The sequence below is a fragment of the Rhopalosiphum maidis genome, chromosome 2 (assembly GCF_003676215.2).
Source record: "Rhopalosiphum maidis isolate BTI-1 chromosome 2, ASM367621v3, whole genome shotgun sequence".
NCBI classification, from domain to species: domain Eukaryota; kingdom Metazoa; phylum Arthropoda; class Insecta; order Hemiptera; family Aphididae; genus Rhopalosiphum; species Rhopalosiphum maidis.
This window is the reverse complement of record NC_040878.1, coordinates 1,308,047-1,332,222: the sequence shown is the minus strand read 5'-3', so window position 1 is coordinate 1,332,222 and position 24,176 is coordinate 1,308,047. Positions and strand designations below refer to the sequence as shown.

The 24,176-nt window shown below is 23.1% G+C and overlaps 1 protein-coding gene and 1 long non-coding RNA gene across 35 annotated transcripts in view; one reads left to right on the top strand and one right to left on the bottom strand.

The window, feature by feature from the left end:
• Positions 1 to 24,176, bottom strand: part of LOC113554788 (longitudinals lacking protein-like) — a 360,082-nt gene that overhangs the window by 188,924 nt on the left and 146,982 nt on the right. Inside the window, exon 5 of one of the 34 annotated variants that reach the window (XM_026958792.1) lies at positions 2,981 to 3,231. The exons of 26 other annotated variants lie outside the window; for them this stretch is intronic. In XM_026958792.1, coding sequence (XP_026814593.1) covers positions 2,996 to 3,231 — 236 coding nt within the window. In that variant the 3' untranslated portion in view covers positions 2,981 to 2,995. Of the gene's footprint in view, positions 1 to 2,980; positions 3,232 to 3,477; positions 3,696 to 7,667; positions 7,913 to 8,576; positions 8,846 to 9,520; positions 9,776 to 12,702; positions 12,983 to 20,699; positions 20,969 to 21,190; positions 21,433 to 24,176 lie in introns of those variants that run through there. 7 more of the 34 variants (XM_026958813.1, XM_026958795.1, XM_026958783.1 and 4 more) reach the window with 7 other exon arrangements.
• Positions 18,094 to 24,176, top strand: part of LOC113554799 — a 55,900-nt gene continuing 49,817 nt past the window's right edge. Inside the window, exons 1-3 of the long non-coding RNA XR_003405307.1 lie at positions 18,094 to 18,177; positions 18,267 to 18,433; positions 21,671 to 21,781. This is a non-coding gene — a long non-coding RNA (uncharacterized LOC113554799). The remainder of the gene's footprint in view (positions 18,178 to 18,266; positions 18,434 to 21,670; positions 21,782 to 24,176) is intronic.

Sequence of the window (24,176 nt, the reverse complement as noted above, 5' to 3'; positions counted from 1 at the left end):
ATTACTTTAGGAAAGGTGGAGAGTTGAATAGAGATTTCGCGTGTTTTTATATTAAGATTGTAATTGTTTGAATGATTATTTTTTCAGCGCATAATAAAGGATTTATAGTTTGGACATTCCTTAATTCCTTGGAGTTGATGTGTGATTACTTCCACATATGACACATCGTGCAAGTATTTTTTCTCTTTGTTTCAGTTATCTGAAAGGTGATCTTCTTCGAACTTGATGACTGATGTAGCGGTGGCCGGTGAGTATGATTACATCAGGTTTTTTAGATACGCCGTAATCCTGACAGGTAAGACAGTGTGGTAGATCATTTTTAGTTTTATATGGTATTTTCATTGTATACTGTATATTCAATGGGTAATGACAATAAATGATAAGGTGGATATTTCTTTATTGTTGTTATTTGGATTGAAATCTATGATAAAAAGATAGCGGATTCCAGTTATTTTTCAATATTTATAACGTGTGGTGGTAAGAGATGTGTGGTGAAACTGTGAAGGTTTCTGATAATTATCTTGTAGGGTTCTACAACGATGTCGGAGGAAAAGTGTGGTAATTAGCATTTGTCCTATGCATATGATCAAAGAGCATTCGCAAAGACGAATTATCAAAAATTAAGATGTCAATTTAAAAAAGAATCATTAGTACTTGTCATGCATATAGGTTAGCTAGTTATATAACTATAGTATATAGATAGGCGGATCTGGCAGTTTTCAATTTTATTGCTTAGAATGAGTAGATAGCTCAAAATCAACCAATACAACACATCGATTCGAGTACTTCAGCATTTTGCATTTATCCTCATCAAGAGCCAACGCAGCGAATCGACTCATTGAGCAGAATAATAATTCGTGTATGTTGAGTCACCATGAATATGGAGATTCAGTGACATGGAGAAATCACATCAGATGGATCTTTATTTTTCTCTCGCAGCGAGACTTTATTATTCAAATAGCAGTTAACATGCTTAGATGCTGAATGATATACCTAATTACATACATAATAACATGAATATCGTAATCGAAAAATCTTGACAACGGAGCGAGCATATTCAACGACTGACAAATGACAAGTGTTTGCGTAGTGGGTCAACACCGAACTGAAAGGGAGAATTATTAATATTAATAAAAGAAACTTCAAAATGTGTGTATATATTATAAATAGATTAATTTTATACAATTATGATACAAGTTGCATTTATTTTCCAAATCTTTGTTTGAAACCAACTTGTTATGTAAGAAAAGAGAATAGTGACGCTGATGTCAGTTTAAAGTGGTATTGCATAAAAATAAAATAGATAGAAAGTATCATTAAATCACTATAACACGTGACAAATTTCAAGTACTTATATCTAAATATCTATACATATACACCTTCTATACATAAATCTCACTAAGATTTATGTATAGAAAATCTTACGAATAACCATTATCCACCAAGATCCACGGTGCCTACTATAATCACCTAAATTAGGTATTGCATCCATAGTACTTATAAATAGTAATCGGAACTATACAATAGTGAATACAAAATATTTAAGAATATCGAACAGATAAAAATTCGGGGTCACACAGGCCACAATATACTTCACTCAAAGATCACATATCTAAATCCATCCCTGCAGCATGTATATTAAATATTGGTGTAGTTAATTTTTTTAAAAATTAAATTATCGTTTTTTTTAAGCATGGGTTATTGGTCCATGAATAAAGCTTCAATGAAACATTTTAAGAAGTGTAATATATTCAATCCTATAAGTTTAAAATAAAATTAGCAAATATACCCGTATATCAATTTTAATTTTAGCTTCTTATAAACTTTGTTTAAACTATCTGAACTTTCTGATGTCCTGTTGAATAACTTTTATACCATTTTGGCTATAACAATTCTCACACTTATTTAAATAAGTCAGATTGACGAGTGTGTACTCTTTATATTTAATATATTATAATACAATAGATTTTAAATTTTTCGTAGAAAATAACACAAAATTAATTCGTTAAATAAAAATTGTTTTTGTTGTGCAGAGAATTTCGTTAAATAGAGGTTTCAATGTATTTAGAGTTAATAGGAATATTAGGATTCACATGCAGGAGTACACCATTACACCAACAAATACTTAATCATATTATAGTATCTATTAATTATTTGTTTTGATAATAACTGACAGGAATATTAATCCTGATTACATATAGAATGTATTGCAACTGTTTCATACGGTTACACCGAATTTTGTGACAACCATAGATATATGAACAGATATGTATGTGTCTTTATATTTATATAATTATATATGTCAGCATCTGACAGTTCATTAAATAGTTTTATTTTTTTTTAAATTAATCGTTGCTGATAAAATTCTTCAATTTCCTGTGTAAGAATTCTAGATATTTGAATACTATAATATTTTATTATAAAAAGAAAAAACTAAAATATTTATTTTTCATTGTTACATATTATGTACATATTATGTACATAACAGGTATAATGTATATTATGTAAAAAATAATGTTGAACTATTTAAAAAAATATAAATATTCATCCTATTGGCTATTCTCCATCAGAACATACAAAAGGAAAAATATTGGTTTTATTCGATGTTCCTAATTATCACAAAAAGACAGATTAATGAGAATGCTTATTAAAAAAAATATATAAAAAAAACTTTTTAACTTTAATTTCATGTATTATACACACTTCTTTTATAAATAAACAAGTTTTCTAAGTCAATTTTCGAAATGTCGACGCCATAAAAATTGTGCACATTCTACTCAAATAACGTATCAGTTTTGATACTTACTCAAATAAACATTCATGTACAAATTGTAAAACAAAATATATTTACCTATAAAAAATAGCAAACTTTATGTATCGAACGTAAATGTATATATTTATATGGTTTATAAACAAATTTACTGTTATTGGTTGAATATTAAATGATTTTTGCTACTATAATTAACTTTTTATTAGTTATTATTATAAAATAAAATCATTCGAAAATGTTGTGTTTCTTTTGTTGGTGTATAAACATTTCGTCTTTACGCTTGAATGGCCGTAAGCAAATGGGACATGAAAACTGTGGCGGTGTTTGGCATTCATACATCACATGTCTTTTCAGTACATATTTACGACTTTTTCCTCTATAACTACGTCCACAGTCATTGGGACAAGACACAGGATCCTGAAGACAGTCTTTATTTGTCGATTCGAGTAATTGCAGAAAATCTATGAAAATAAGATTAAATTCGAAATAATGATTTGTATAATTCTTTAATAACAGAAAACATTTCATTTATTTATTTTGTATCGCATAAAGCAGTCAACATAATTTTATTATAACCAGCATTCCAAAGCAAGCCCGAATAAGTAATAGCAATATCAGATAAAAATAATTATATAATAATAACTCATGATACAATTTGAATATAATACTAATACATTGATCAATTATGAGTATGGTTTGATTTAGTAAATTAATTAATTCGATCAACAAATACGAGTTTGGTGTTTAATTAATGTATGTGAGTTGAGATGTGTTTTTCTAGCAAAACGTCTATAACAAATTAAGCAAATAAATTTTTTTGGAACTCCACATTCGTGTTTCAAATGACGTTGTAAACTAGATTTTTTCCAATCACCACTATAATATCGGCCACAGTTATTTGGACAGTATAACAATTCCATCCTTCCTGAAAATAAATAATATATATATTATAGATACATAATTAGAATAATAGTTCAAAAATATTAATATTGTAAAATAATATAATTAGCATAGAATAAAATAATTAGCAATAAAAAAGAAAACCTGTTAAAATCATAATAATGTGGATAGCAACGCACAAACCAGAAAGTGAAGTTGCAAACAAAGCATAATAAGCATTAAGTAAAAGTTAAACTAAAATATAAAATTGTTATATAAAATAAACATATTTTAAAGTAATAAACTTATAAATTATAACTAATACTAAAATTTACCTAATACCTACATCAAACTAAATAAAATAAACAAATATCAAATGATACTTTAAACAATGAATTGTATGTACTACTGTACTAGTGTGCCGTAGTATTGTGGTATTGCTACCCCGTAAATCTAAATATATTCTGGATTAGCGCCTGTCGCACATTATACTTAAATAATTACTTTCACAACAAGCTCCCTTGCAGAGAGTAGGTATCAACTTGTAAATATAAATATTGTAGCTTAGTAATGGTACTTTAATAAATAAATAAATTTATACAATAGATAATAATGGTTAGACAAGAAATATTAAAAAAATAGAATCAATCTTGAGAATGTACTATCGTTAACACTAATTTTATTTCACAAATATTATAGTCTACATATAAATTTATAGGTTATCTAACTTATATATATTTAATTTGTTAGACAGGTTTAATATATTTTTCTAACATAAAAAAACTACTAACCTAACTAAGGTTTTGGCTATAAATTTGGCTAGGAAAATATAATTTTTACGATTCTTTTAAATACATTTTTATTAAAAATTAAATTAGTGATACCAACTTGATAAACTTAGCCTAATAGAGATTATACTGATATTTTAAAATTTGTCTTATAAATGTATATATCTCACTAGTTATTAGATCTATTGTTGAATTCTATTCAGTTCTATGGAATCCTACGCAAATTGGGCTTGTTAAATCGCTTGAATGTGTTCAAAGAAAATTTTTACGTCTTATTGAGTATAAAAAGAAATTGCATGGCCACATAAATCAATCAGTCTCTATTATATCTCTATCGTCAATCCAAGCCAGTATTAATTTAGAATCCCTTGTTAGTAGATGTAAATCTATAGATATCATCTTGAAGTACAAACTAATTAATGGTGTTATATCCTGTCCGAATTTATTGCATTCATTAAATATTAATGTTCCTCAATATAATTCGCGGCACCGTCCTACATTTTCAATACCATTTCATCGTACTTCCATATGGAATATGGATATAATAATCCCCCCTAGATAATATTGCTCGTGAATGTAATGAGCTGAAAAATGTAGATCTATTCTATACACGTAATTTATATTTTATAAGCTAAATTTCTATATTATGTTGTAACTATCTTTTCCATACTTATGCAATGTTGTTGATTTTAATTTAATTTAATTGTTACTTATTGTTCACTTATTCATTATTTAAAAATTGTTCTTATATTATTATGTAAATATAACCTTATATTGTTAACTTTATTATATCACTGAACTGTACTTGAGTCTTAAAAGCGTTTATATCAATAAAAAATAAAAAATTATAATTCTGAAATATATATTTACTAGATAATCTTATTCTCAATTATTGTATTCAATAATATGCTTTTCTTTGTGTAAGTCAGTATGCCGATAAAACATCGCCACTAAATTATCGTGCATTCAATAAATCGCAATAAAATAATATTGCCAGTAAATTATTATTTGCATAGGAATAATAACGCAAGTATACTACCTGTATATAATTTTATATTATCTCATCTTATCCTCCTATTACTTATATTATTTGAGAGTCAAAGCACTAACCGGTGATGCATTTGGGTATTTTGGTTTTTTATTTTATTTTCATTATGCGTCAATTGTAATTCTATATAATGTACTATTTCACATTTTAATAGACGTTTACTTAACACTTTTACTGTTCTTGTTATATATTTTTACATGTATAATATAATTTTTATTTTAAATAGTATTGAATATAACAAAAGCTGTAAAAGAAAAAAGTTTATTAATACACAACGGTTTCACTTTTACGAAAGAAAAGATACATTTCGGAATTGAAACAAAATGATTTTGGAGAGTCTGAATCAGAGTCTATCATGATTCATGGCAAAACGCCGTATTTTTCGACAACAAAACGTCGGGGTTTTATTTATTTTAATCTAATTAGCGTTATTAGGAAACAAATAACAATTTTAGAAATATAAAAACCTAACCTCCAAAAGTTGTACACAGAAAAAAATCGAAAGTTCGTTACTTTGCTTCTCTATCTTTTGTATCATCATCAGATGTGTATAAAATGTCTATGTAAAAATATTAAAATTAGATTTTTTAATAAAAATTATCAGATTATTTTTGCCTTCCTAACAAATTTTGAACAGATATGAATTGGTACTTAAAAGCGAGAACGATGATATTCTTCGTTATTTTCCATACCTTTTACTAATATGTATGGGTAATAGAGATAAAACAAATAGATGTGAAGGATTTAGCAATGAATTTGTACATTTACTTTCTGATCAATTTCCTTCAATTTATATTGACATATAACTGAAATTAAAATTGGTCAAAATAGGTATAGTAGGAAATATAAATATGCCAAGGAATTAAAAGGAATAAAAATTAGTTATGGAGATTATCCAAATCAAGAGTTCGAAGATTATTATCATTAAGGTATTGCATTTGCCATTTAATATCAACTCACTTTAATTATTTTTATCATTATAATTTATGATTAATACTAATAACAAGTATTCAAATAACAATAGTACTATAGTACTATATATTAATAATTTAATATTAAAATAAGTATTATATGCTTTGAAATATTTTTATTCGGATATTTCGAATATATATTATATTATAAAATTTATAACTAAATTGCTGCTATATTTTATATTGGCGATATTTTTTCCATGCGATTTATGGGTTTCGAGATATTTTAGTGAAGATATTTTGTTGGTAATTCGTGTATGTCATATATCTGTGAGTTCAATCCTTCATTAAAATAATAAGATTAGGGGGGGGGAAATTAGGGGTTCAAACCCCTCTGAAATGTATGGTTGGCACGGGCATTGATTAAAAAAAAAAAAATTAATTAATTAATTAATTTTTATATACGCCACTGATGAGAATGTATAAGAAGCTAAACAGATTGAGTTATATTAGTAAAAATACATTCTTGTTTTATTAATTTTAAAAACTATATTATTATTATAATGATTATAATGACACATTATGATTTTATAATAATTAGTACGTAATATAATTATTTTGAATAATCTTGATCTTAGTGGAATGAGTGTGTATATGAGTCAGATGGACAAAGATTTCTAATAATTAAACTCTAAATTTTAAAAAAGGGGTAAAGAGTATTTGCAGCATTACAACAATAATTGTATTGTAGATATTAATTCTTATTTTCAATACACATTTGAAACAACAAATTGAAGCATTGTAGCATGTCAATTATTAATTTTTCCCATAGTCTTGATAAGAATTGAAATTGATAATGCATATTTTATATATACATTTTGTAATAAATTAAAATACTTAATAACACAAATAAGATAACATAAAATCATTCTAGTATTTAGTAGTTGCCATGGTTAAATAAATGACAATTAAGTACATTTTTGATTATAAACAAATGATTTATAATTTTAATGCGGTATAATTGTATAAATCACTGTTTAATAATAATATTATAATATAAAAAAAGGTAAGAAAAAATGGCTGGTTAATAACTTAATTAAACACTGTAACCGATTTTCTTTAAAACTGAAATAGCGACCGTGAATTAACACAATATATCAATATAAAAAATAAAAATATTTTTAAATGGTTAATTTTGATTCAAATTTTTACAGGAATACTTAACTTGTATACGTATACAAATATAATTATATTTTTCTAAAATTAATATTTATAATATTAAATATTCACATAAACACTTTATGAACGACATATATGTGTGTTTTTAAATTCCACTTTTGTGCGAATCGCTTATGACATATCATGCATTGAAATCTACGAGGTACACCGCACTCATGAGTTAAATGTCGTTTGAGTAATTGCTTTCTGTATCGGCCTTTGTATTTGCGACCACAACTGTTTGGACATATGGCCGGATCAGTTTTGCAGATCTCATCTAATTGACACCACTCGGTGGCTGTAAAAATGAAAACTTGCAATATGTTAAATGAAAAAATTAACAGATTTTAAAAAGCAAAAGTATAATTTTTTAAACGCTGTTATGACCATAATAAAGCGTAAGGAAACAAATATTACAAATCATAATAAAACAATTGAAATAATTATATATAAACATGTAAAAAATTCAAATAGGTATACAAAAGTAAAAATAGGAAACAATATGCGTATTTCTACTATGTACCTAGTTATTTCGTAGTATAGTTAGCATATATTTTTTATGGCATGAGATAGATTTCGTGTTATTTTTCTGAGAAGAACATTGCACTTTATTTGTTTTTGTCTTAAAATTATTTTTACTATCTTCATTACAACATTATTCACAATGCAAATGGTTTTCCCGCTTATAGTTCCATAACTGAATAAATTGATACGTTAAATCTAAAAAATGTGATATTAAAGATCGATGAATTTGATTTAAAACCAATATAATTAAGGCACGTAAAAGTAGGTATAGGTAAAATAAATTAATTCCACACAATTTTATTTTTTATTGAAAACAAATGAATTAATTAACGATGCATTAGTATAATTTTGATTTGTATATTAACAAAAAATATTTTATAATATTTAAATATTGTTATTTGCAAATGCATAGGTACATAGGTACATAAGTATTAATATATTTTATTATAATATTATATTTGTTAAGGCAACCGCCTGTGAACTATGATCATGTGTTTTTTTAATGAAAAGTTTTGGGAAAATTCTTTCCGACATTCGAAACATTGAAATTGTTTAGGTACGCCACATTCATACATCAAATGTCGTTTTAATACGTTTTTTCTGTTTATTCCTTTGTACTTCCGCATGCAGTTGACGTTTGGACATATGGCAGGGTTTGATATAGATATAGCATCCAGTTTGGTCATCCAGTATAAATTGGTAAGAGCTAAAAAATTAAATGAAATTATGATTTATTCTTTTTATTATAATTATAAAAATATAAATACACAATTTGCCCGTTTATAAGCATTAACACATGAAATAACACATAACACATGACAAAAAAATAACGTTAAAATTGAAAGCTTATTTTGTATTTTTATTTTTCATGTGTTAGTTATAAGATACCTTGAAATTCGAAGGCTTTGAAAAAAAAACAAACTTAAATTTATCGATAAATAAAATAAAAATAAATACTCGTCGAATCATTTATCAAAAATTAATAATCATGGAAAAACTCTCATTATATATTTATAATCACCAAATAAAATACAAATAAAATTTAAACTATATTTACAAATAGATAATAGATAATAGATCCTAATAAAAAAATAAAACAAGTAAGACTTTCTATTATAATCCGTTATTAATATCCCTTTAATTAATTTTAACATATTTAAAATTGGGTTTAACCAATAAATAATACTATAATCTATTAATTAACTAAAGGAAATTAAAAAGGGATTTTAATTTTTCCCATTCAGAGAATCAATTAAAAGTAATAAATGCATAATAATTATGTTTTTCGGATTGTCGGAGCGAGCTTTTTTTTTTTTAATGAAAAACATTTTAGGTGTTATACTAATATACTTTAATATTATTTAGATAAACGATTGTCATATTTATTTGAAACATAATTAATTAACAACTAGTTTGTGAACTAAGATCATATGTTTTTTTAAAGACCACTTTTGTGAAAAACGTTTAGAACATATAGTACATAGAAATCTTTTAGGTACACCGCATTCAGTATCTAAATGTCGTTTTAAATGTCCTCTCCGTTGTTCTCCTCTGTAACAACGACCACATTGATTTGGACAATAAACTGGATCAGCTTTTGATATTTCATACAGCAAATGTAACCATTTTTTTGAACCTAAAATTGTAACAAGTAATCACATTTATAGTTAAATATATTTATCGATAATATATATTTATATTATGTAATAATAGATAATTTAATTTCAAACAAAAGCTAAAGAAAAATAAAGAAATGCGACTCATGTCATAATCAATTACAATTAATTTGTTTTTACAAATTTTCCGCTTTCAGTCTCTCAAGTCTTACCATCATATACCATTGTTGATTCCGATTCTGTAATATATTAATATCCATGACAAATTCAATTGGTGTAATAAATTACCTATATGATATAATACAATTCACAACAAATTGAATTTTGCTTAGTCATATAATATATCATATGTTCCATATATTCATATGATATCGTTATTATTTTTAAATAGATATACTTCATTATTTGTATTTTATCAGTAGTTAATAATCATTTAGTTATAATAAGTTTTTGTTTGTTAAAATTTATGTTCCCTGAAGCAACGCACAATTATTGAGTACATGAAAAATGTTGACTTTCCTGAATAGGACCTAGGCAACACTCCAATACTCTATCCAATACCATTTTTAGTACCATAAGTTTGTACTTTAAAATTTCGATTTATCTATTTTAAATCACATGTCGATACTCATAACACAAGATTTAAAAATGTGTCATACAAATTATTTAAAATAATAAGTATCACATGTTAAAACTATCTATTCAGATATATATAATTATGAACCTATTCACAATATACCTACACAGTGACTATATTAAATTTTAAACTTTTTAAAATATTCAATATAAAAAAAAACCCTTACAAAAAAAATATATATATAATAATAACGTATAATAAATATATACACTAAAAGTCAATTAAAATCTTGAGAGCATGAACATATGTCTTGAAATCATGCTTTATAAATAATTTAAAAAACTACTCATCATGTCATGGGTTTAAAATAATTGTTTTTATTTTCTTGGTATAGGTTTGTTGTTGATACTCTTAGTGCGTTCATAATACTGAACTTTTACCATTAAACATATGAAGGATAAGATATTGATACTAGGAAGAATAAAAAGATAACAATGAATTAAATAAACATAAATTATAATTTTATTATAAAAACTAGGTATGCTGACTAGCATAAGTAAACTTTTTGTAAACAATAGTATCTAGTATACAAAATATTATATACAAAAAATGAATAATACTAAGTAACTGTATTTTATCATTTTGAATAGGTTGGTAACTAACCAATACAATAATATCCGAATTTTTTTTACAAATATTTTAATAAGTAAAAATATGTTATTAATATTATTAGTTATGAATATTAATTAGGGTAATACCTATAGTTTTAATGACACAAAATCATTTGACATGATTCTCTAAAGAAAAATAATTAATTTAAAAACTTATTTAAGTTTTTTAAATGATAAATACAATATTTTTATGTTTATTTTTTAAATGAAGAAACATCTATTCTAGTTCATATGGATTTATAGTTACAATTTAATATTATTTTATTATTTAAAATCTTATTAAAATGCTTAAGATATTTTTTTTTTTTAGATAGCTATAGTATTTTTTTAATATAAACTATAGGTATTTTTTTAAATGTTTCTTGCAACTTTCTGTTGTGTAATCAAGAACCTAAATTATTTTTTACATTCTCTGTTTCCAAATTTATTCCAAAGAGAAGTAAGAGTTAAGTGATTCATCATTATAGAAACGACTTCGAGGCAATGGAACTTGCTTATGAACCATTATTAAATGAGATTTTAAAGTATCATTTTGTGCAAAACGTTTTAGACATAAGTGACATTGGAATTTTTTTGGCACACCACACTCATTGGTTAAATGACGTTTGAGATGACATTTTCTCCTTAAGCCTTTATATTTACGACCACACATATTTGGACAAATAGCTGGATCATTTATGGACAATTCGTTTAATTGAGATAACCATTTGTGTCTTAATTCTAAAAATAACAAAAACTATTATAAATAAAATTAATATTAAATAAAAAAATATAACACATTAAAAGTATTTTATCATTAAAACAATCCAGCCTTTATTATATAGAGTCATTGCTCATTTATGCATTATAAACTTTATAATATGTACGATGTATACCTAAAACAGTAATGCAAAAAGCATATAATAAATGCATTTGATAAGCTTTGAATTTGTTTTTTTTTGCAAGGGTTAATATGTAATAGAACATAAATGTATATAGAAAAAGTACTATGAGGAAACCAGTTAGGTACAACACAACCGCAAAATGAGCTCTAGGTAATCAATATACCATGTATCAAAGTTACATAACCAAATTATAATTACCTATAACTTTTAAGCTTGTGATCATTTTCAAGTAACTTGATATAAAAGATACATGTATCTTAAGTTATATTTTTAAATAAGTATAAAATAATAAATTGAACAATATCAATATTTATTAACATTGTAATAACTTCTCAAATACAATATAATACAATAATACAAAATATTCCATTCATGATTTAAAATAATGCAAGTGATGATAAATTTAAACAATTTAAATAATATTATATATATATATATATATATATATATATATATATATATATAATATGATTTCTCATATTTAAATTTATTACATATAATCAGAAATAATGATTTACATTTATAGAATTCCTTATTAATATAACAAACAATATAACAATATAAAAATATTTGATCAAAACTTAGGTCATAATCAAATCATTTATAAATCCAAAATTATTTTAAATTATTTTATACCAGCCATTAAACTATAAATATTTCTAGTTAAAATCATAAATTACTTTTATATGAATAATAATTTAGAGTTGAAGAGAGATATAAAATCATGTTTCAGTTTAATTATATTATTTATTTATTTTAATAACAGATTTGTTAAAAAAATAATAAAAAGTGAAAAATACCTAGTTTGAATTTAAATATGTTAACTAAAGAAAATATTATGATTATTATACATTAATATATTCTTTGTACATATATTATAATGTTTTTGGAGAGATACATTATAAGAAAACTTTTTAAGACATAATTCACAATTAAATTTCTTTGGTACACCACACTCATAAATCAAATGTCTTTTGAGATGAGCTTTTCTGCTTATTCCTTTATATTTATGACCACATTTATTTGGACAAATTGCTGGATCTTTTTCTGATAATATTTTCAATACATCAGAGTTCAGCCATTTCGAATTTACTTCTGGAAAGAAAAAAGTAAATTTATTATTATGTTAACAAAGAATAAAAAAAAATTAGTAACATTACTAATTTTATTGATGTTAATTAGCAAAACATAAGGTGTAGTTATAACAATATTGTTTTAAATGTTATATTACTGAAAATACCCTCATAAAAATACATTAATGAAGAAAATATATGTTACAAAATTTCTATAAATAAATTTAATAACATAATGACAGTTAAAAATAATATCTGTTTAGCTTATCAGGTTAGAGATTTAGAAAGATGTTAAAAATTAGCACTCTTACCAAGGAAATGTATACCATACTAAATAAAATTTTTTTATTAATAATATATCTTGTATTAAAATAATTTATCAAAAAAACAGCAAAAAAAAAAAAAAAAATAGTACCCAACAACTACAATTAAGCACAAAGGACACGTGGCATTAGATAAATAAACTTAAGATTTATCTTTTTAAAATATTTTTGTTAAAGAAATATATCTTAATATAAAAAAAAATAATACCCTTAAAAATATCATAACACAAATACACAATTAATCATATTCAACAGGTTAGGTAAATTTTTTAAAAAAAGTATGAACGATTAAAAATAACAAATGGAGTATTTTTTTTAACACTGCTACATTTAATTATAAAACATAACACAACATAATAATATTTAAATTTCAATATGTACATTTAATTTAAAATTGAAAAAATTATTATTTTTAATACTAGTAATGACAAAAAAAACATAAATTGTTTTATAAAAAAACATATTGTACTTAAAATAAAACCAAATATATGTACCAGCATAAAAATTTACTCCAAAACAATTTTTAATATGTCAATTTTATTTATTGTAAAATTTATTTAAAACATAAAATAATAATAATACTACATACTTTAGTTCTAAATTAAGTAAGAAAATTCAAAATTTTTTTTTAAGCTGTTTATCTTTCAAATGCAATGTAGAACGCCTTTCCCACTCAAATTACAAAGGAGTATTTGGATTTTTTAACATTCCTACTTCAAAGAATCATAGAAGATATGTATCATATATTTTACTTTTTAAATTATTAAATAACAAAATTGAGTAGATACCTATTAATAATTATCTATTACCTTTTAAGACAATTTATTTGAGTAGAACTAGTAATATTATAATTTCAGATTTTATATCTTAAGTTAGATTAAGTTTCAAAAAAAATTTTACAATATATAATTATATTTAAATATATTCGATAAATTAACATGGGTAGCTAGATTGTTCTTAATTGTGTTTAATACATTTGTCTTTATACTTATTGTGATTTTTCCCAACTGTACTTAATAAATGTGGTTTCATAAAATATTGACCAATAATAATAAACATACATCTTATTGTATTAGCTGTTTGTAAAATATAATTAATTATACGGTTTCCAATGTTAGCGTTCAGTACCTTTTTATAATTAAATATTTCTAAATGTATTAATATAGATGTGCGCATTATTAATATAAAAAAAAAACATTTATTTCATTATATATGATTATAAAATAGAATTTTTTAGAATTTTACTAGTTAAAAATAAAATTAATATTAAGTCTTTAAATAAAAACATAAATGTAATGAGAAATGTCACATATGCATTTAATTAAAATAATAAATGATTTATAAAAAAAAAAAAAAAATTACAATGTAGTTAGAGCATTTGTGTTTTGGCATGTTTTATGTATTATCACCATGTGTTTTTTTCTATCTGAATTATGAGTAAAACGCTTCAAACACACATCACACTGAAATTGTGGTTGAACACCACATTCGTATCTCAAATGTCGTTTAATGTTTTTATTACGATATCTTCCTCTATAACTACGTCCACACATATTTGGGCAAAACTCCATGCCTTCACTGTAAACCATGTCATCTAAAATATTAAATAAATACAAATTATTAATATTTTTTATTCATATGGCAATTAATATTATAATTATTTAGTATTAAAATAATAATAATAATAATAAATGAATAATAAGATACAATTATAGAAGCAGCAAGGATTTATAAATATATTAGATTAACCTCATCAAACAGTAATGAAATAAACTACTTGAAGTTTAAAAATTGTTATCTTTGTATAAAATATGTTTACTTATAAATTTCAAATAATATTAAAAGTTGTAAGCAAGTTGGTATCTATAAAAAATGTTACTGAAAATCAATTATGCTATCAATTATGTTCAAAAATAAAATAAATATTACACATAATCAAACGTTTTTATGTTTAAAATATTTATATGGGGCTTCATTTCTGACTTAAGTTTTAATGTATCAACAAACCAGTGCTATATTTTATCCCTATATCGTTTCAAAATACATTTTTGTAAGCATAAATTGTATAAATATAATCATATACATGTATAACAATTGTTCTTGTAGCCATTTAACTATGTGTGTGTGTTGCATAAATATATTTGTGTACTCATTGTATATACTTGAACACTTTAACAGAACAATATTATAAAAATAAGATGATAGAATAAGAGAACCTAAACCTATTTTAAACTGGTTTAATTATAAGTTTAATTTAAATACTAAACTTTAGCAACAAATCAATATTATTGTTTTAAAATTCATATGTGCTATAAACTTATATAGTTATGTATGCAGTTATACAATGTATAACTATTATAATACCATGTTTATCTATAGCCTATAATATTATATTACCTAATATGTTTTGTTCTTAAGATAATAACTATTGTATACATAAAACAGATAGGTATATTAATAATGTATAAATAAAGGATTCAAATAGGGCGATATATTCAAAATATTTCCCTTTTAATTTAAAATATATAAATGTTCAATAAATAATGATAAAAATAATAAGATTAACATACCTTTTTAAGTATAATAATTTAGTATTTAGTAGTTACTCATTTCATATTTATCATATATTATGTATTAAAAAATACAATAAGTACCTTGTATCGAATTTAGTGTTAAAATGCATACAACTGTTGTTATTAATAGTAGGATTATAATACCTATGTATTTATACTTTGCTAGATGATTATATTATAACAGTATTTATTATTTTTTGATAATATTGCCTATTGAACTATTAGTTATTTATGTATTATAACTTATAAGCATATTATATTAAAAAAATCTTATAGTGACTTATGTATAAAGATACTTTTAACAAAGAAATGATTTTTTCAACTATTAACTAAATATTATTGTATAATAAATGCACATCATATTATTCAAAGTAAAACTTTGAAAATAATATACAAATTATGCAAATGCTAAGCTCTAAAATTTAAAAAAAAATATTATCAGGCACATTTATTGAACATTTATAACAAAAGAGAATTGAACCCCCAAACACCTCTATATATATACCTAAATTAAAATATAGAAGGTATTTTTCTTTTGACATTAAAAATAATTTTAGCCTAAGCCTATAGAGTAAGTCCTAATATCCTTGACTTTTTTGTTCACTAACAATCCTTTATATTAAGTATAAGTATTGTAGGTATGTAAAAATTACATATATACTAATATTTAATTATAAAATATATATATATAAATTAGGCTTCTATGTAATTTATTTATACAGTTTATTTCTATATTCTATTTTATAATTTTATAATTGTGTTCATTTGTTAATTGTAAAAATGTTTATAGTTACCAGCAACTAATATAAATTTAAACATATTAATTTGGTTAGGCCGCTTATAACTTTAAAGATATAAACAAAATAATTATAATAATTATTGGTAAATTTAGTTTTAGATACTTCAATATTATATATATTAATTTTCTATTTAGTTGTTAACACTTTTTTACAAGTAAAATTAAAATATAATATTTTTCATTCATTGGCTTTTAAAGTATACTTATATTATTAACAATAGAAATACAATTGTACTTATTATAAACGAGTTAATTGTAATTAAACTAAATATCAAATTAAAATTACATATACAATTTAGTTACATTTACATTTGGTAAAATTTTGTGCACTGTTATCATATGTGTCTTGCGGTTTCCTTTTAAATGGAATTTTTTAAAGCAAATATTACACTGAAATGTTGGTGCTTTTCCGCATTCATATCTGAGATGATTAGTTAAAACAGTTTTTCTATACTTTCCAGAATATTTTCGTCCACATTGATTAGGACAATCTACTGGATCTTGTTTTGAAATTTCCTTTAACATTTTAGTCATTAACTCTGAAAACGATTGAAAGCTTTATTTTAAAACGTTATTACCTATTTTATAACACTAAAACACACATCTAAGATTTATTTTTCATCATAAAATGTTAAAAAAAAATGTACAAATAGTTCAATGTTAAATATAAAAGCAATTAATTTAAAATATGACAATAAGCAAGTAAACAAACATAAATGTTAAAATATTCAAATAATTTTATAAATTATAATGTAATTATAATAAGTTATAATAGGTATAACTACTAGTATAGTTGTCACATATATATATATATATATATGATTCCTCCAAATTAAGATTAGATGTCTTATCATTTTTTTCAACAATGTAGGAACAAGTTTTTAAAATTAAACTAACACAATACAAATTACAAATATTTTGTTTAAATGAATAATAATTATTAAATGTAGAGAATATATATTTTTTTATTTTTTTGTGTTAATTTCAATTAATAGTGTACGCTTGTTGACATGATTATTCAATTTAACATAAGTAGGTTATATTCTAAAAACTAATTTATTGTATTACACATGATTACTGGTTTTATTTTTATTATTACACTGAGGATTTAAAACTTTGCGCTTCCCATAAAAAATTAAATTACAAATTTATAGTATTTAAATATACAAACATTTTTATTTTTATGTCAATATAAGTTAACAGTAAATATTTACCACGCGGCTCGCACCTCCCGTGCCATTTTTTTTATGGTTTGTTTATTGTCTATGAAGATAACTTTTTTTTTTTAAATATAATGATGACTGCAAAATAGTGTTTAAAAGGGTATTAATTGACATAAAAAAAAAAAGAAATCATAGTTGTAAAAAACATTTTATGATTTATTGTAAAATAAATATATATAATTTTTAAATTGGCGCAACTTTTGTTTATGAATTTTTTTTTGTCCTTATGTAAAATCTATTTAACTGATTGAGTATGACTAACATACAACTTCAATGATACATAAATAAGCGTAGAATTGGTACATTAATTATATTAATATGAATGGTTAACTAATATATTAAATTAATAAAATTAGTTGATTATTTTAAATATTTTATTTTTAAACAGGAACTGCAAATTACACAATCAATCTTCAAATATCACCAGCTCCAGCCATTCATTTCTATTGAATAATACCATGAACAAGACCCATATGTCCTTTTAAATGTGCCTTATGAACAAAAGTTTTATGGCAGTAATCACATCTAAATTGACGCGGTACACCACATTCATACGTAAGATGAACTTTTAAATTTGATTTTCGACTTTTCCCCTTATATTGACGACCACATTGGTTTGGACATATAGCCGGATCAAATAATGCTGCCATTTTTAATCTTTCTGAGCTTTTTACTGAAATAAATAATAATAGATTGTTTTAGTTATTATATTGATAATAACTAATATGTATACAGAAAATGAAAAAATTAATACAAATTAGCTTTTAAATATCTTGTAAAAAAAAAATTCAATATTTATCAAACAATTAAAATGTTTCATATTATCATGATATTTATAACTTAATAAAGCTTTATGCAATTATTTTAGTCCTGTAAAAAGTAAATAAAATTAATGAATGCTTGATATATAAATACAGTGATTATCTCATATTATAATGATCATCAAGGAACTGTTTATTGTAAGAAATAATAAACAAAATTAAAAATGTTAAAGTGTTCTATCTTCTTTGTTTTCATTATAAATGGCAATAATAATCTATTGATCACTTAATATTCTTATTAGCTATGAATCATATTATATTAAATTATATATTAATTATGACCATTAAATATAATAAGTCAATAATGCCAGGAAGTTCAAAGTCAAGTGATGCTACAAATATATTACTATAACTGATTGTTAAAAAATTATATCTATTGCCTATATTTATATATATTTTAAATTGTACTCCACTGTAGTTATAATGTAACAGTTCTGTGATTTAATAAAAATGAAATATAGTTCACTATCATTAAATTAGTTATACATTTTAGGATATTTTATTGTTTATTATTTTACTTAATGGTAGTGATATTATAAAATATTTCATGTTTGATAATTGGTTCATAAGCAAGATCGTGTATAAAAAAGACAGTTTTTATTTTTAACAATATTACTAATGATCCTTAAAACATAAAAAAAGAATACATTTATATATTTATCTATGAATACACAATTAAATATTTATCGCTCAATAGATGATTAGACTTTATTACCATAATAATCATAATTCATAATCCCAAAGATAACGTTCATTTTAAAAAGTATTCATAAAACAAATCACAAATCATTTTATTATAGATATTTGAATTATAATTTACTGGCAAAGATCGCAAGAAGTAGCTTAACTAAATAAAATTAATTTAACTTATTTTATATTAAAATATAATAATAAAATTATCTTATGGTCTATGAGGTTTAATACAGTTTTAATACTTATTAAAATAAACAGATTTTAGTTATTAAAGTTGTTATTCAACCAAAATATAAATTTAAATTATTAATAAAAATATATATTTTTTTTTCAAATAAATAAATATGTTTACAATTATGATAGAGTAGGACTCTTAGTTATTCAAACATATTTTATATCTTTGAATAAAAAGTAAAAATTAAGTATAAGTATAATATAATTTCAAGCATTAATAATAAAACATTTTGGTAAAAAAATTTTATTTTATACAATTTATAAACGATAACCCCAATTTTTAAATTTTTTACGCTGAAGTACAATGATCAATAAGCTTGTGATAGCACTATTATTTGAGAATTATACATTTATATGAGTAGAATACAGTAGAAGGGAATAATTATACTAGTTAGGTACAAGTAGGTTAGGTACAACACTACTTAAACTTAAAATAATAATAAATAATTAATGTTTGTACAACAATATTTAGAGTAAAATATCTGAAACAAAATATGAAATAACAAAATAGTGCCCAATCATAAAATTATACATTTTAAAAAGATGGACTGAAAATAGGGGTCCGGGGTGGATAAATTATCACATATTAAATAATTGTTGAGAGTGGAACTTGATTAATTCTCAACGACTTCTTGATGTTCTTTTTAAAAGACTAGATATCTAATCTATAAAGGTATTAAATAGAAGTTGTAAGGTATTTTTTCTACGTAAAAAAAGTGTTAACAGAATAAATAATTAAAAAAAACATAGGTTACATAATTATAAGACCGATACATTTCAACTTCAATCAAAATCTAAAATATATACGAATATAAAATAGTTTTTTAAATTATATATTAAATTTTCAAATGGCCAGGTTTTTGGTAAAGTATTTATTAAAAATATTACCTGCATGGCTATACCTATTTTTATAACTATTATTAGAATCTAAACTCATTTTTATAGTAGATAGACATTGTCCATATTATTATTTAATATTTATTAAAAATATTATTTTTAACTATTTTTATATTTAATTTGTAACCTAGTGAATTTTTATATTTATAAAACTATTTTTTTTTTCATAGATTCATACTAAAATAGATAGTTTAAATATCATTTAATTTAAAATCTTTTCCAATGACAATTTTGTGTTTGCATCCCATATGTGTCTTAAGAGTGCACTTGTGTTTAAATGTTCGATTGCAAATATTACATTTAAACATGCATGGTAATCCACATTCATAAACCAAGTGATTTCTAAGATTTGTTTTACGCCATTTTCCTTTATAGCTTCGTCCACAATTTCGTGGGCAATAAGCTGGGTCATTTTGGACAAACTCATTAATACGAGCCAATAGTCCTAGAAACAAAAAATTACATTGTTTTAAAGAAAATTTAAAATGATAAATTAAATTAAAAACCGGATCCATACAAAGCGCTAAGGTAATAAAAATAATAATTCAAGTTAATTTGACTAATGTGTAATATAATATAGGTATCATATAATATGGTATAATATAATATAATGAACTATAATTGTTTTGAAAATAAACTGTTTTATATGATTTATAAAATATTTCTTGGTTCAAATTTGATTCTAAAACTGTGAAGTAGCTGGAATTTTGCAGTGAACAGACATGACATGCGTGTTCAGGTTAACTTTTTGGGCAAACATTTTTCCACAAATGTTGCATTTAAACCGAGGTGGAACACCACATTCATATTTTAGGTGACGATTCATGGTAGCGCGATGATTATATGAACGTCCACAATTTCTAGGGCATAAATATTTCAGTGGTAACGTAAATGACCGCCTCGAGTTAACTAAAAAAAAAAAAAAGAAAATTGTTAAATACTAAGAATGGTTATGAAAGTAAGCAATACAAATATTAATTAGCAGATTTATATAAATAAAATAGACGTGTAGACGTATACATGTTCGTGGTAAATTGAAAAATAACCTATGTTAAAAGCATCCATGTATAATACGAAAATTACTATATGGATATAAATATTATACATATGTAAAATCCTACATTGGCTAAAACCTATATTTATGCAGATTGCAGAATATTCAATATTTGGCATTAACTTCTGTATTCTTCAACGTCGGCACTAGCTTAAACAATTGACCACATTGCTACCATGAGAATTATACCAGGTAGAGAATAAGGTGAGTCAATAAACTAAATATTTATATAAGAATAACTAAGTAGTATTATTACTTTAGTCATATTTACTCTTATAGCCATATAGACCAACATTTCCCAAACTCTTGTTTAAGCTAGCCTGGTAATTAATATTTTTCTTCTTCGTGACCCACCAAAATATTTTACATTTATCATTGTATAAAAAAAAGCAAAATAAAACACATTTAAATGTTCACATAGAATTTTATAATAAAATTGAAGTGTTGATTTATAACAACAATATAATAATGAATTTATTCTTACTAAAAAGTTCAAATTATCAAACAAAATGATAAATAATAAAATTTTATATGAGAATTCTATTAAATTCTGCGACCCGATATTATATTTTTGTGGCCCAGTAGTGGGTCGCGACCCACTATTTAGGAAACGCTGATATAGACAATTATTCCCTTGCACACCTAGTTAATAGTTCATTTTTATATTCATGCAAGAATTTAAATCTATTTTATAATATTTATACATCTAATCCCATGATGAAATATAATATTTTTTTCTCATTCAAGTTTATTTGTTTAAACACTTGCCAAAATAATATGAACATTTCACAACTAGTAATAATAATAAAAGTCGATTTAGTTGATGTATATCAGTTTTGGTTTCAGCGTACCCTTCTAATTTTCTTATGTTGGGTATTGTAATATATTAAGAAAGGTTTAAAGTTAATAAATCATTATTATTCTGTAACTAATCAGTAATCATTAATAACTACCTATTATAGCTGTCAAATTAATGGTTTAACAAGAAAAAAAAATGGTTCACTGAATGAAATATTTAAATCTATAAAAATATAACTTTTACGTTTCTAATAAAATAATATTGATTGAACGTATTATTTGTATTCATATAAAATTAATATTAAAAATTTGACTATTGTTATAGATATCATTCTATTAACCAGACTATCAGAGTATAAGGTTTTCTTAACCAAACTAAACAACTTTTTCTTTAAAATAATAAATAGTAATTTCAAAAAACCTATTGGCTTATTTTTTCAATATTTATTCAGGGATTTCATTCATTCTAATTTTGAGGAATATGCATATTTATAGACAGAAAATAAATATCTTAATAATTATCTAAATTTAGTTAATTTAATATCTTAACTTTATCGTAACAATAAGGGTTTATTTAAACTTTATATTTGTAAGACAAAAAATAAAGAAACGCATTTTGATTTGATTTTAAAGACATAGTTAGAGTGATAGAACAGACTAAATGATAGAAACGTATTGAAGTTGAAAACGAACGATAGGGAAAAAATATTTTTCATTTCAAGTCAGAGTTAAAATCAGAGCAATATTGTTTGACTAACTCGAAAATGATAATAACTTATAATACAACTCGTGGTTACCTAGATCACATAATGTAAATTACAAATTTTTAAAATAAAATATGGAAAATTTACAATTTAATATCAACTTATTAACTTGTACTATTTAGAGCAATTATAATTTATATATTTCTATTAAAATATACCAAATGTGTAATCTAAATAATATTTATCTTAATAGTCAATTAAAGATATGAAAAACAAGTCTATTATAATTATGTAATTATGATTATTTGTATTTTTATATTTAGTGGCCAGCTCGAAGATAATTTCTGTGGCCTCCCGTAGGAAATATTGAAAATTACTGCTGTAGTGAATAATTAAAATTGAAATATAAACTTCAAGTTTGTGTATATGAACAAGTTTATAAAATAAAATAATAAATTTTAAATTAGATATTTAATTTTTCCAGTTATATAAAAAAAAAAATTCTGTACCAATAAAGTATAGAATAGAATATATAGTATATGTATAGAAACTCTATAAAGGTGGATGAAGTTTGCATACTTTCTGAATACTGAATCAAAATTCAATACACACCGTTAGTACTTATATTCATAAAAATAAATCAATATATTACAATATAACAATGTTTCATTACATTAATGCTCTATAAAAAATGTTTTAAAAAGTCAAAATATTTTCAGTTTATCTAATAGTTTTTCAAAAGTGTTTTAAAACATTATCTATGATTTCCAAAAAGCTAGAAGTATTGAGAAACTTGGAAACATTTTTAACAGTGTACACATTGTAACATTGTACTAGAACCTACCTATTACCGTACAAAGTGTACTTTGAATACAAAAAAATATCTTATTATAAAACAATCTATTGTAGATGTGCACAAAATATATCACTGATAAAATATTAGAATGTTATGATTTATTTTTATATACTATACAAGTAATTTAATTATTATAAATGTATCAAATATTATAATGTACCTACATAGTTACACTTGAGAAAAAGATATTATAAGAATGAAATAAAATAAAATAAGAAATAAAACTATAGCAAATAAATTA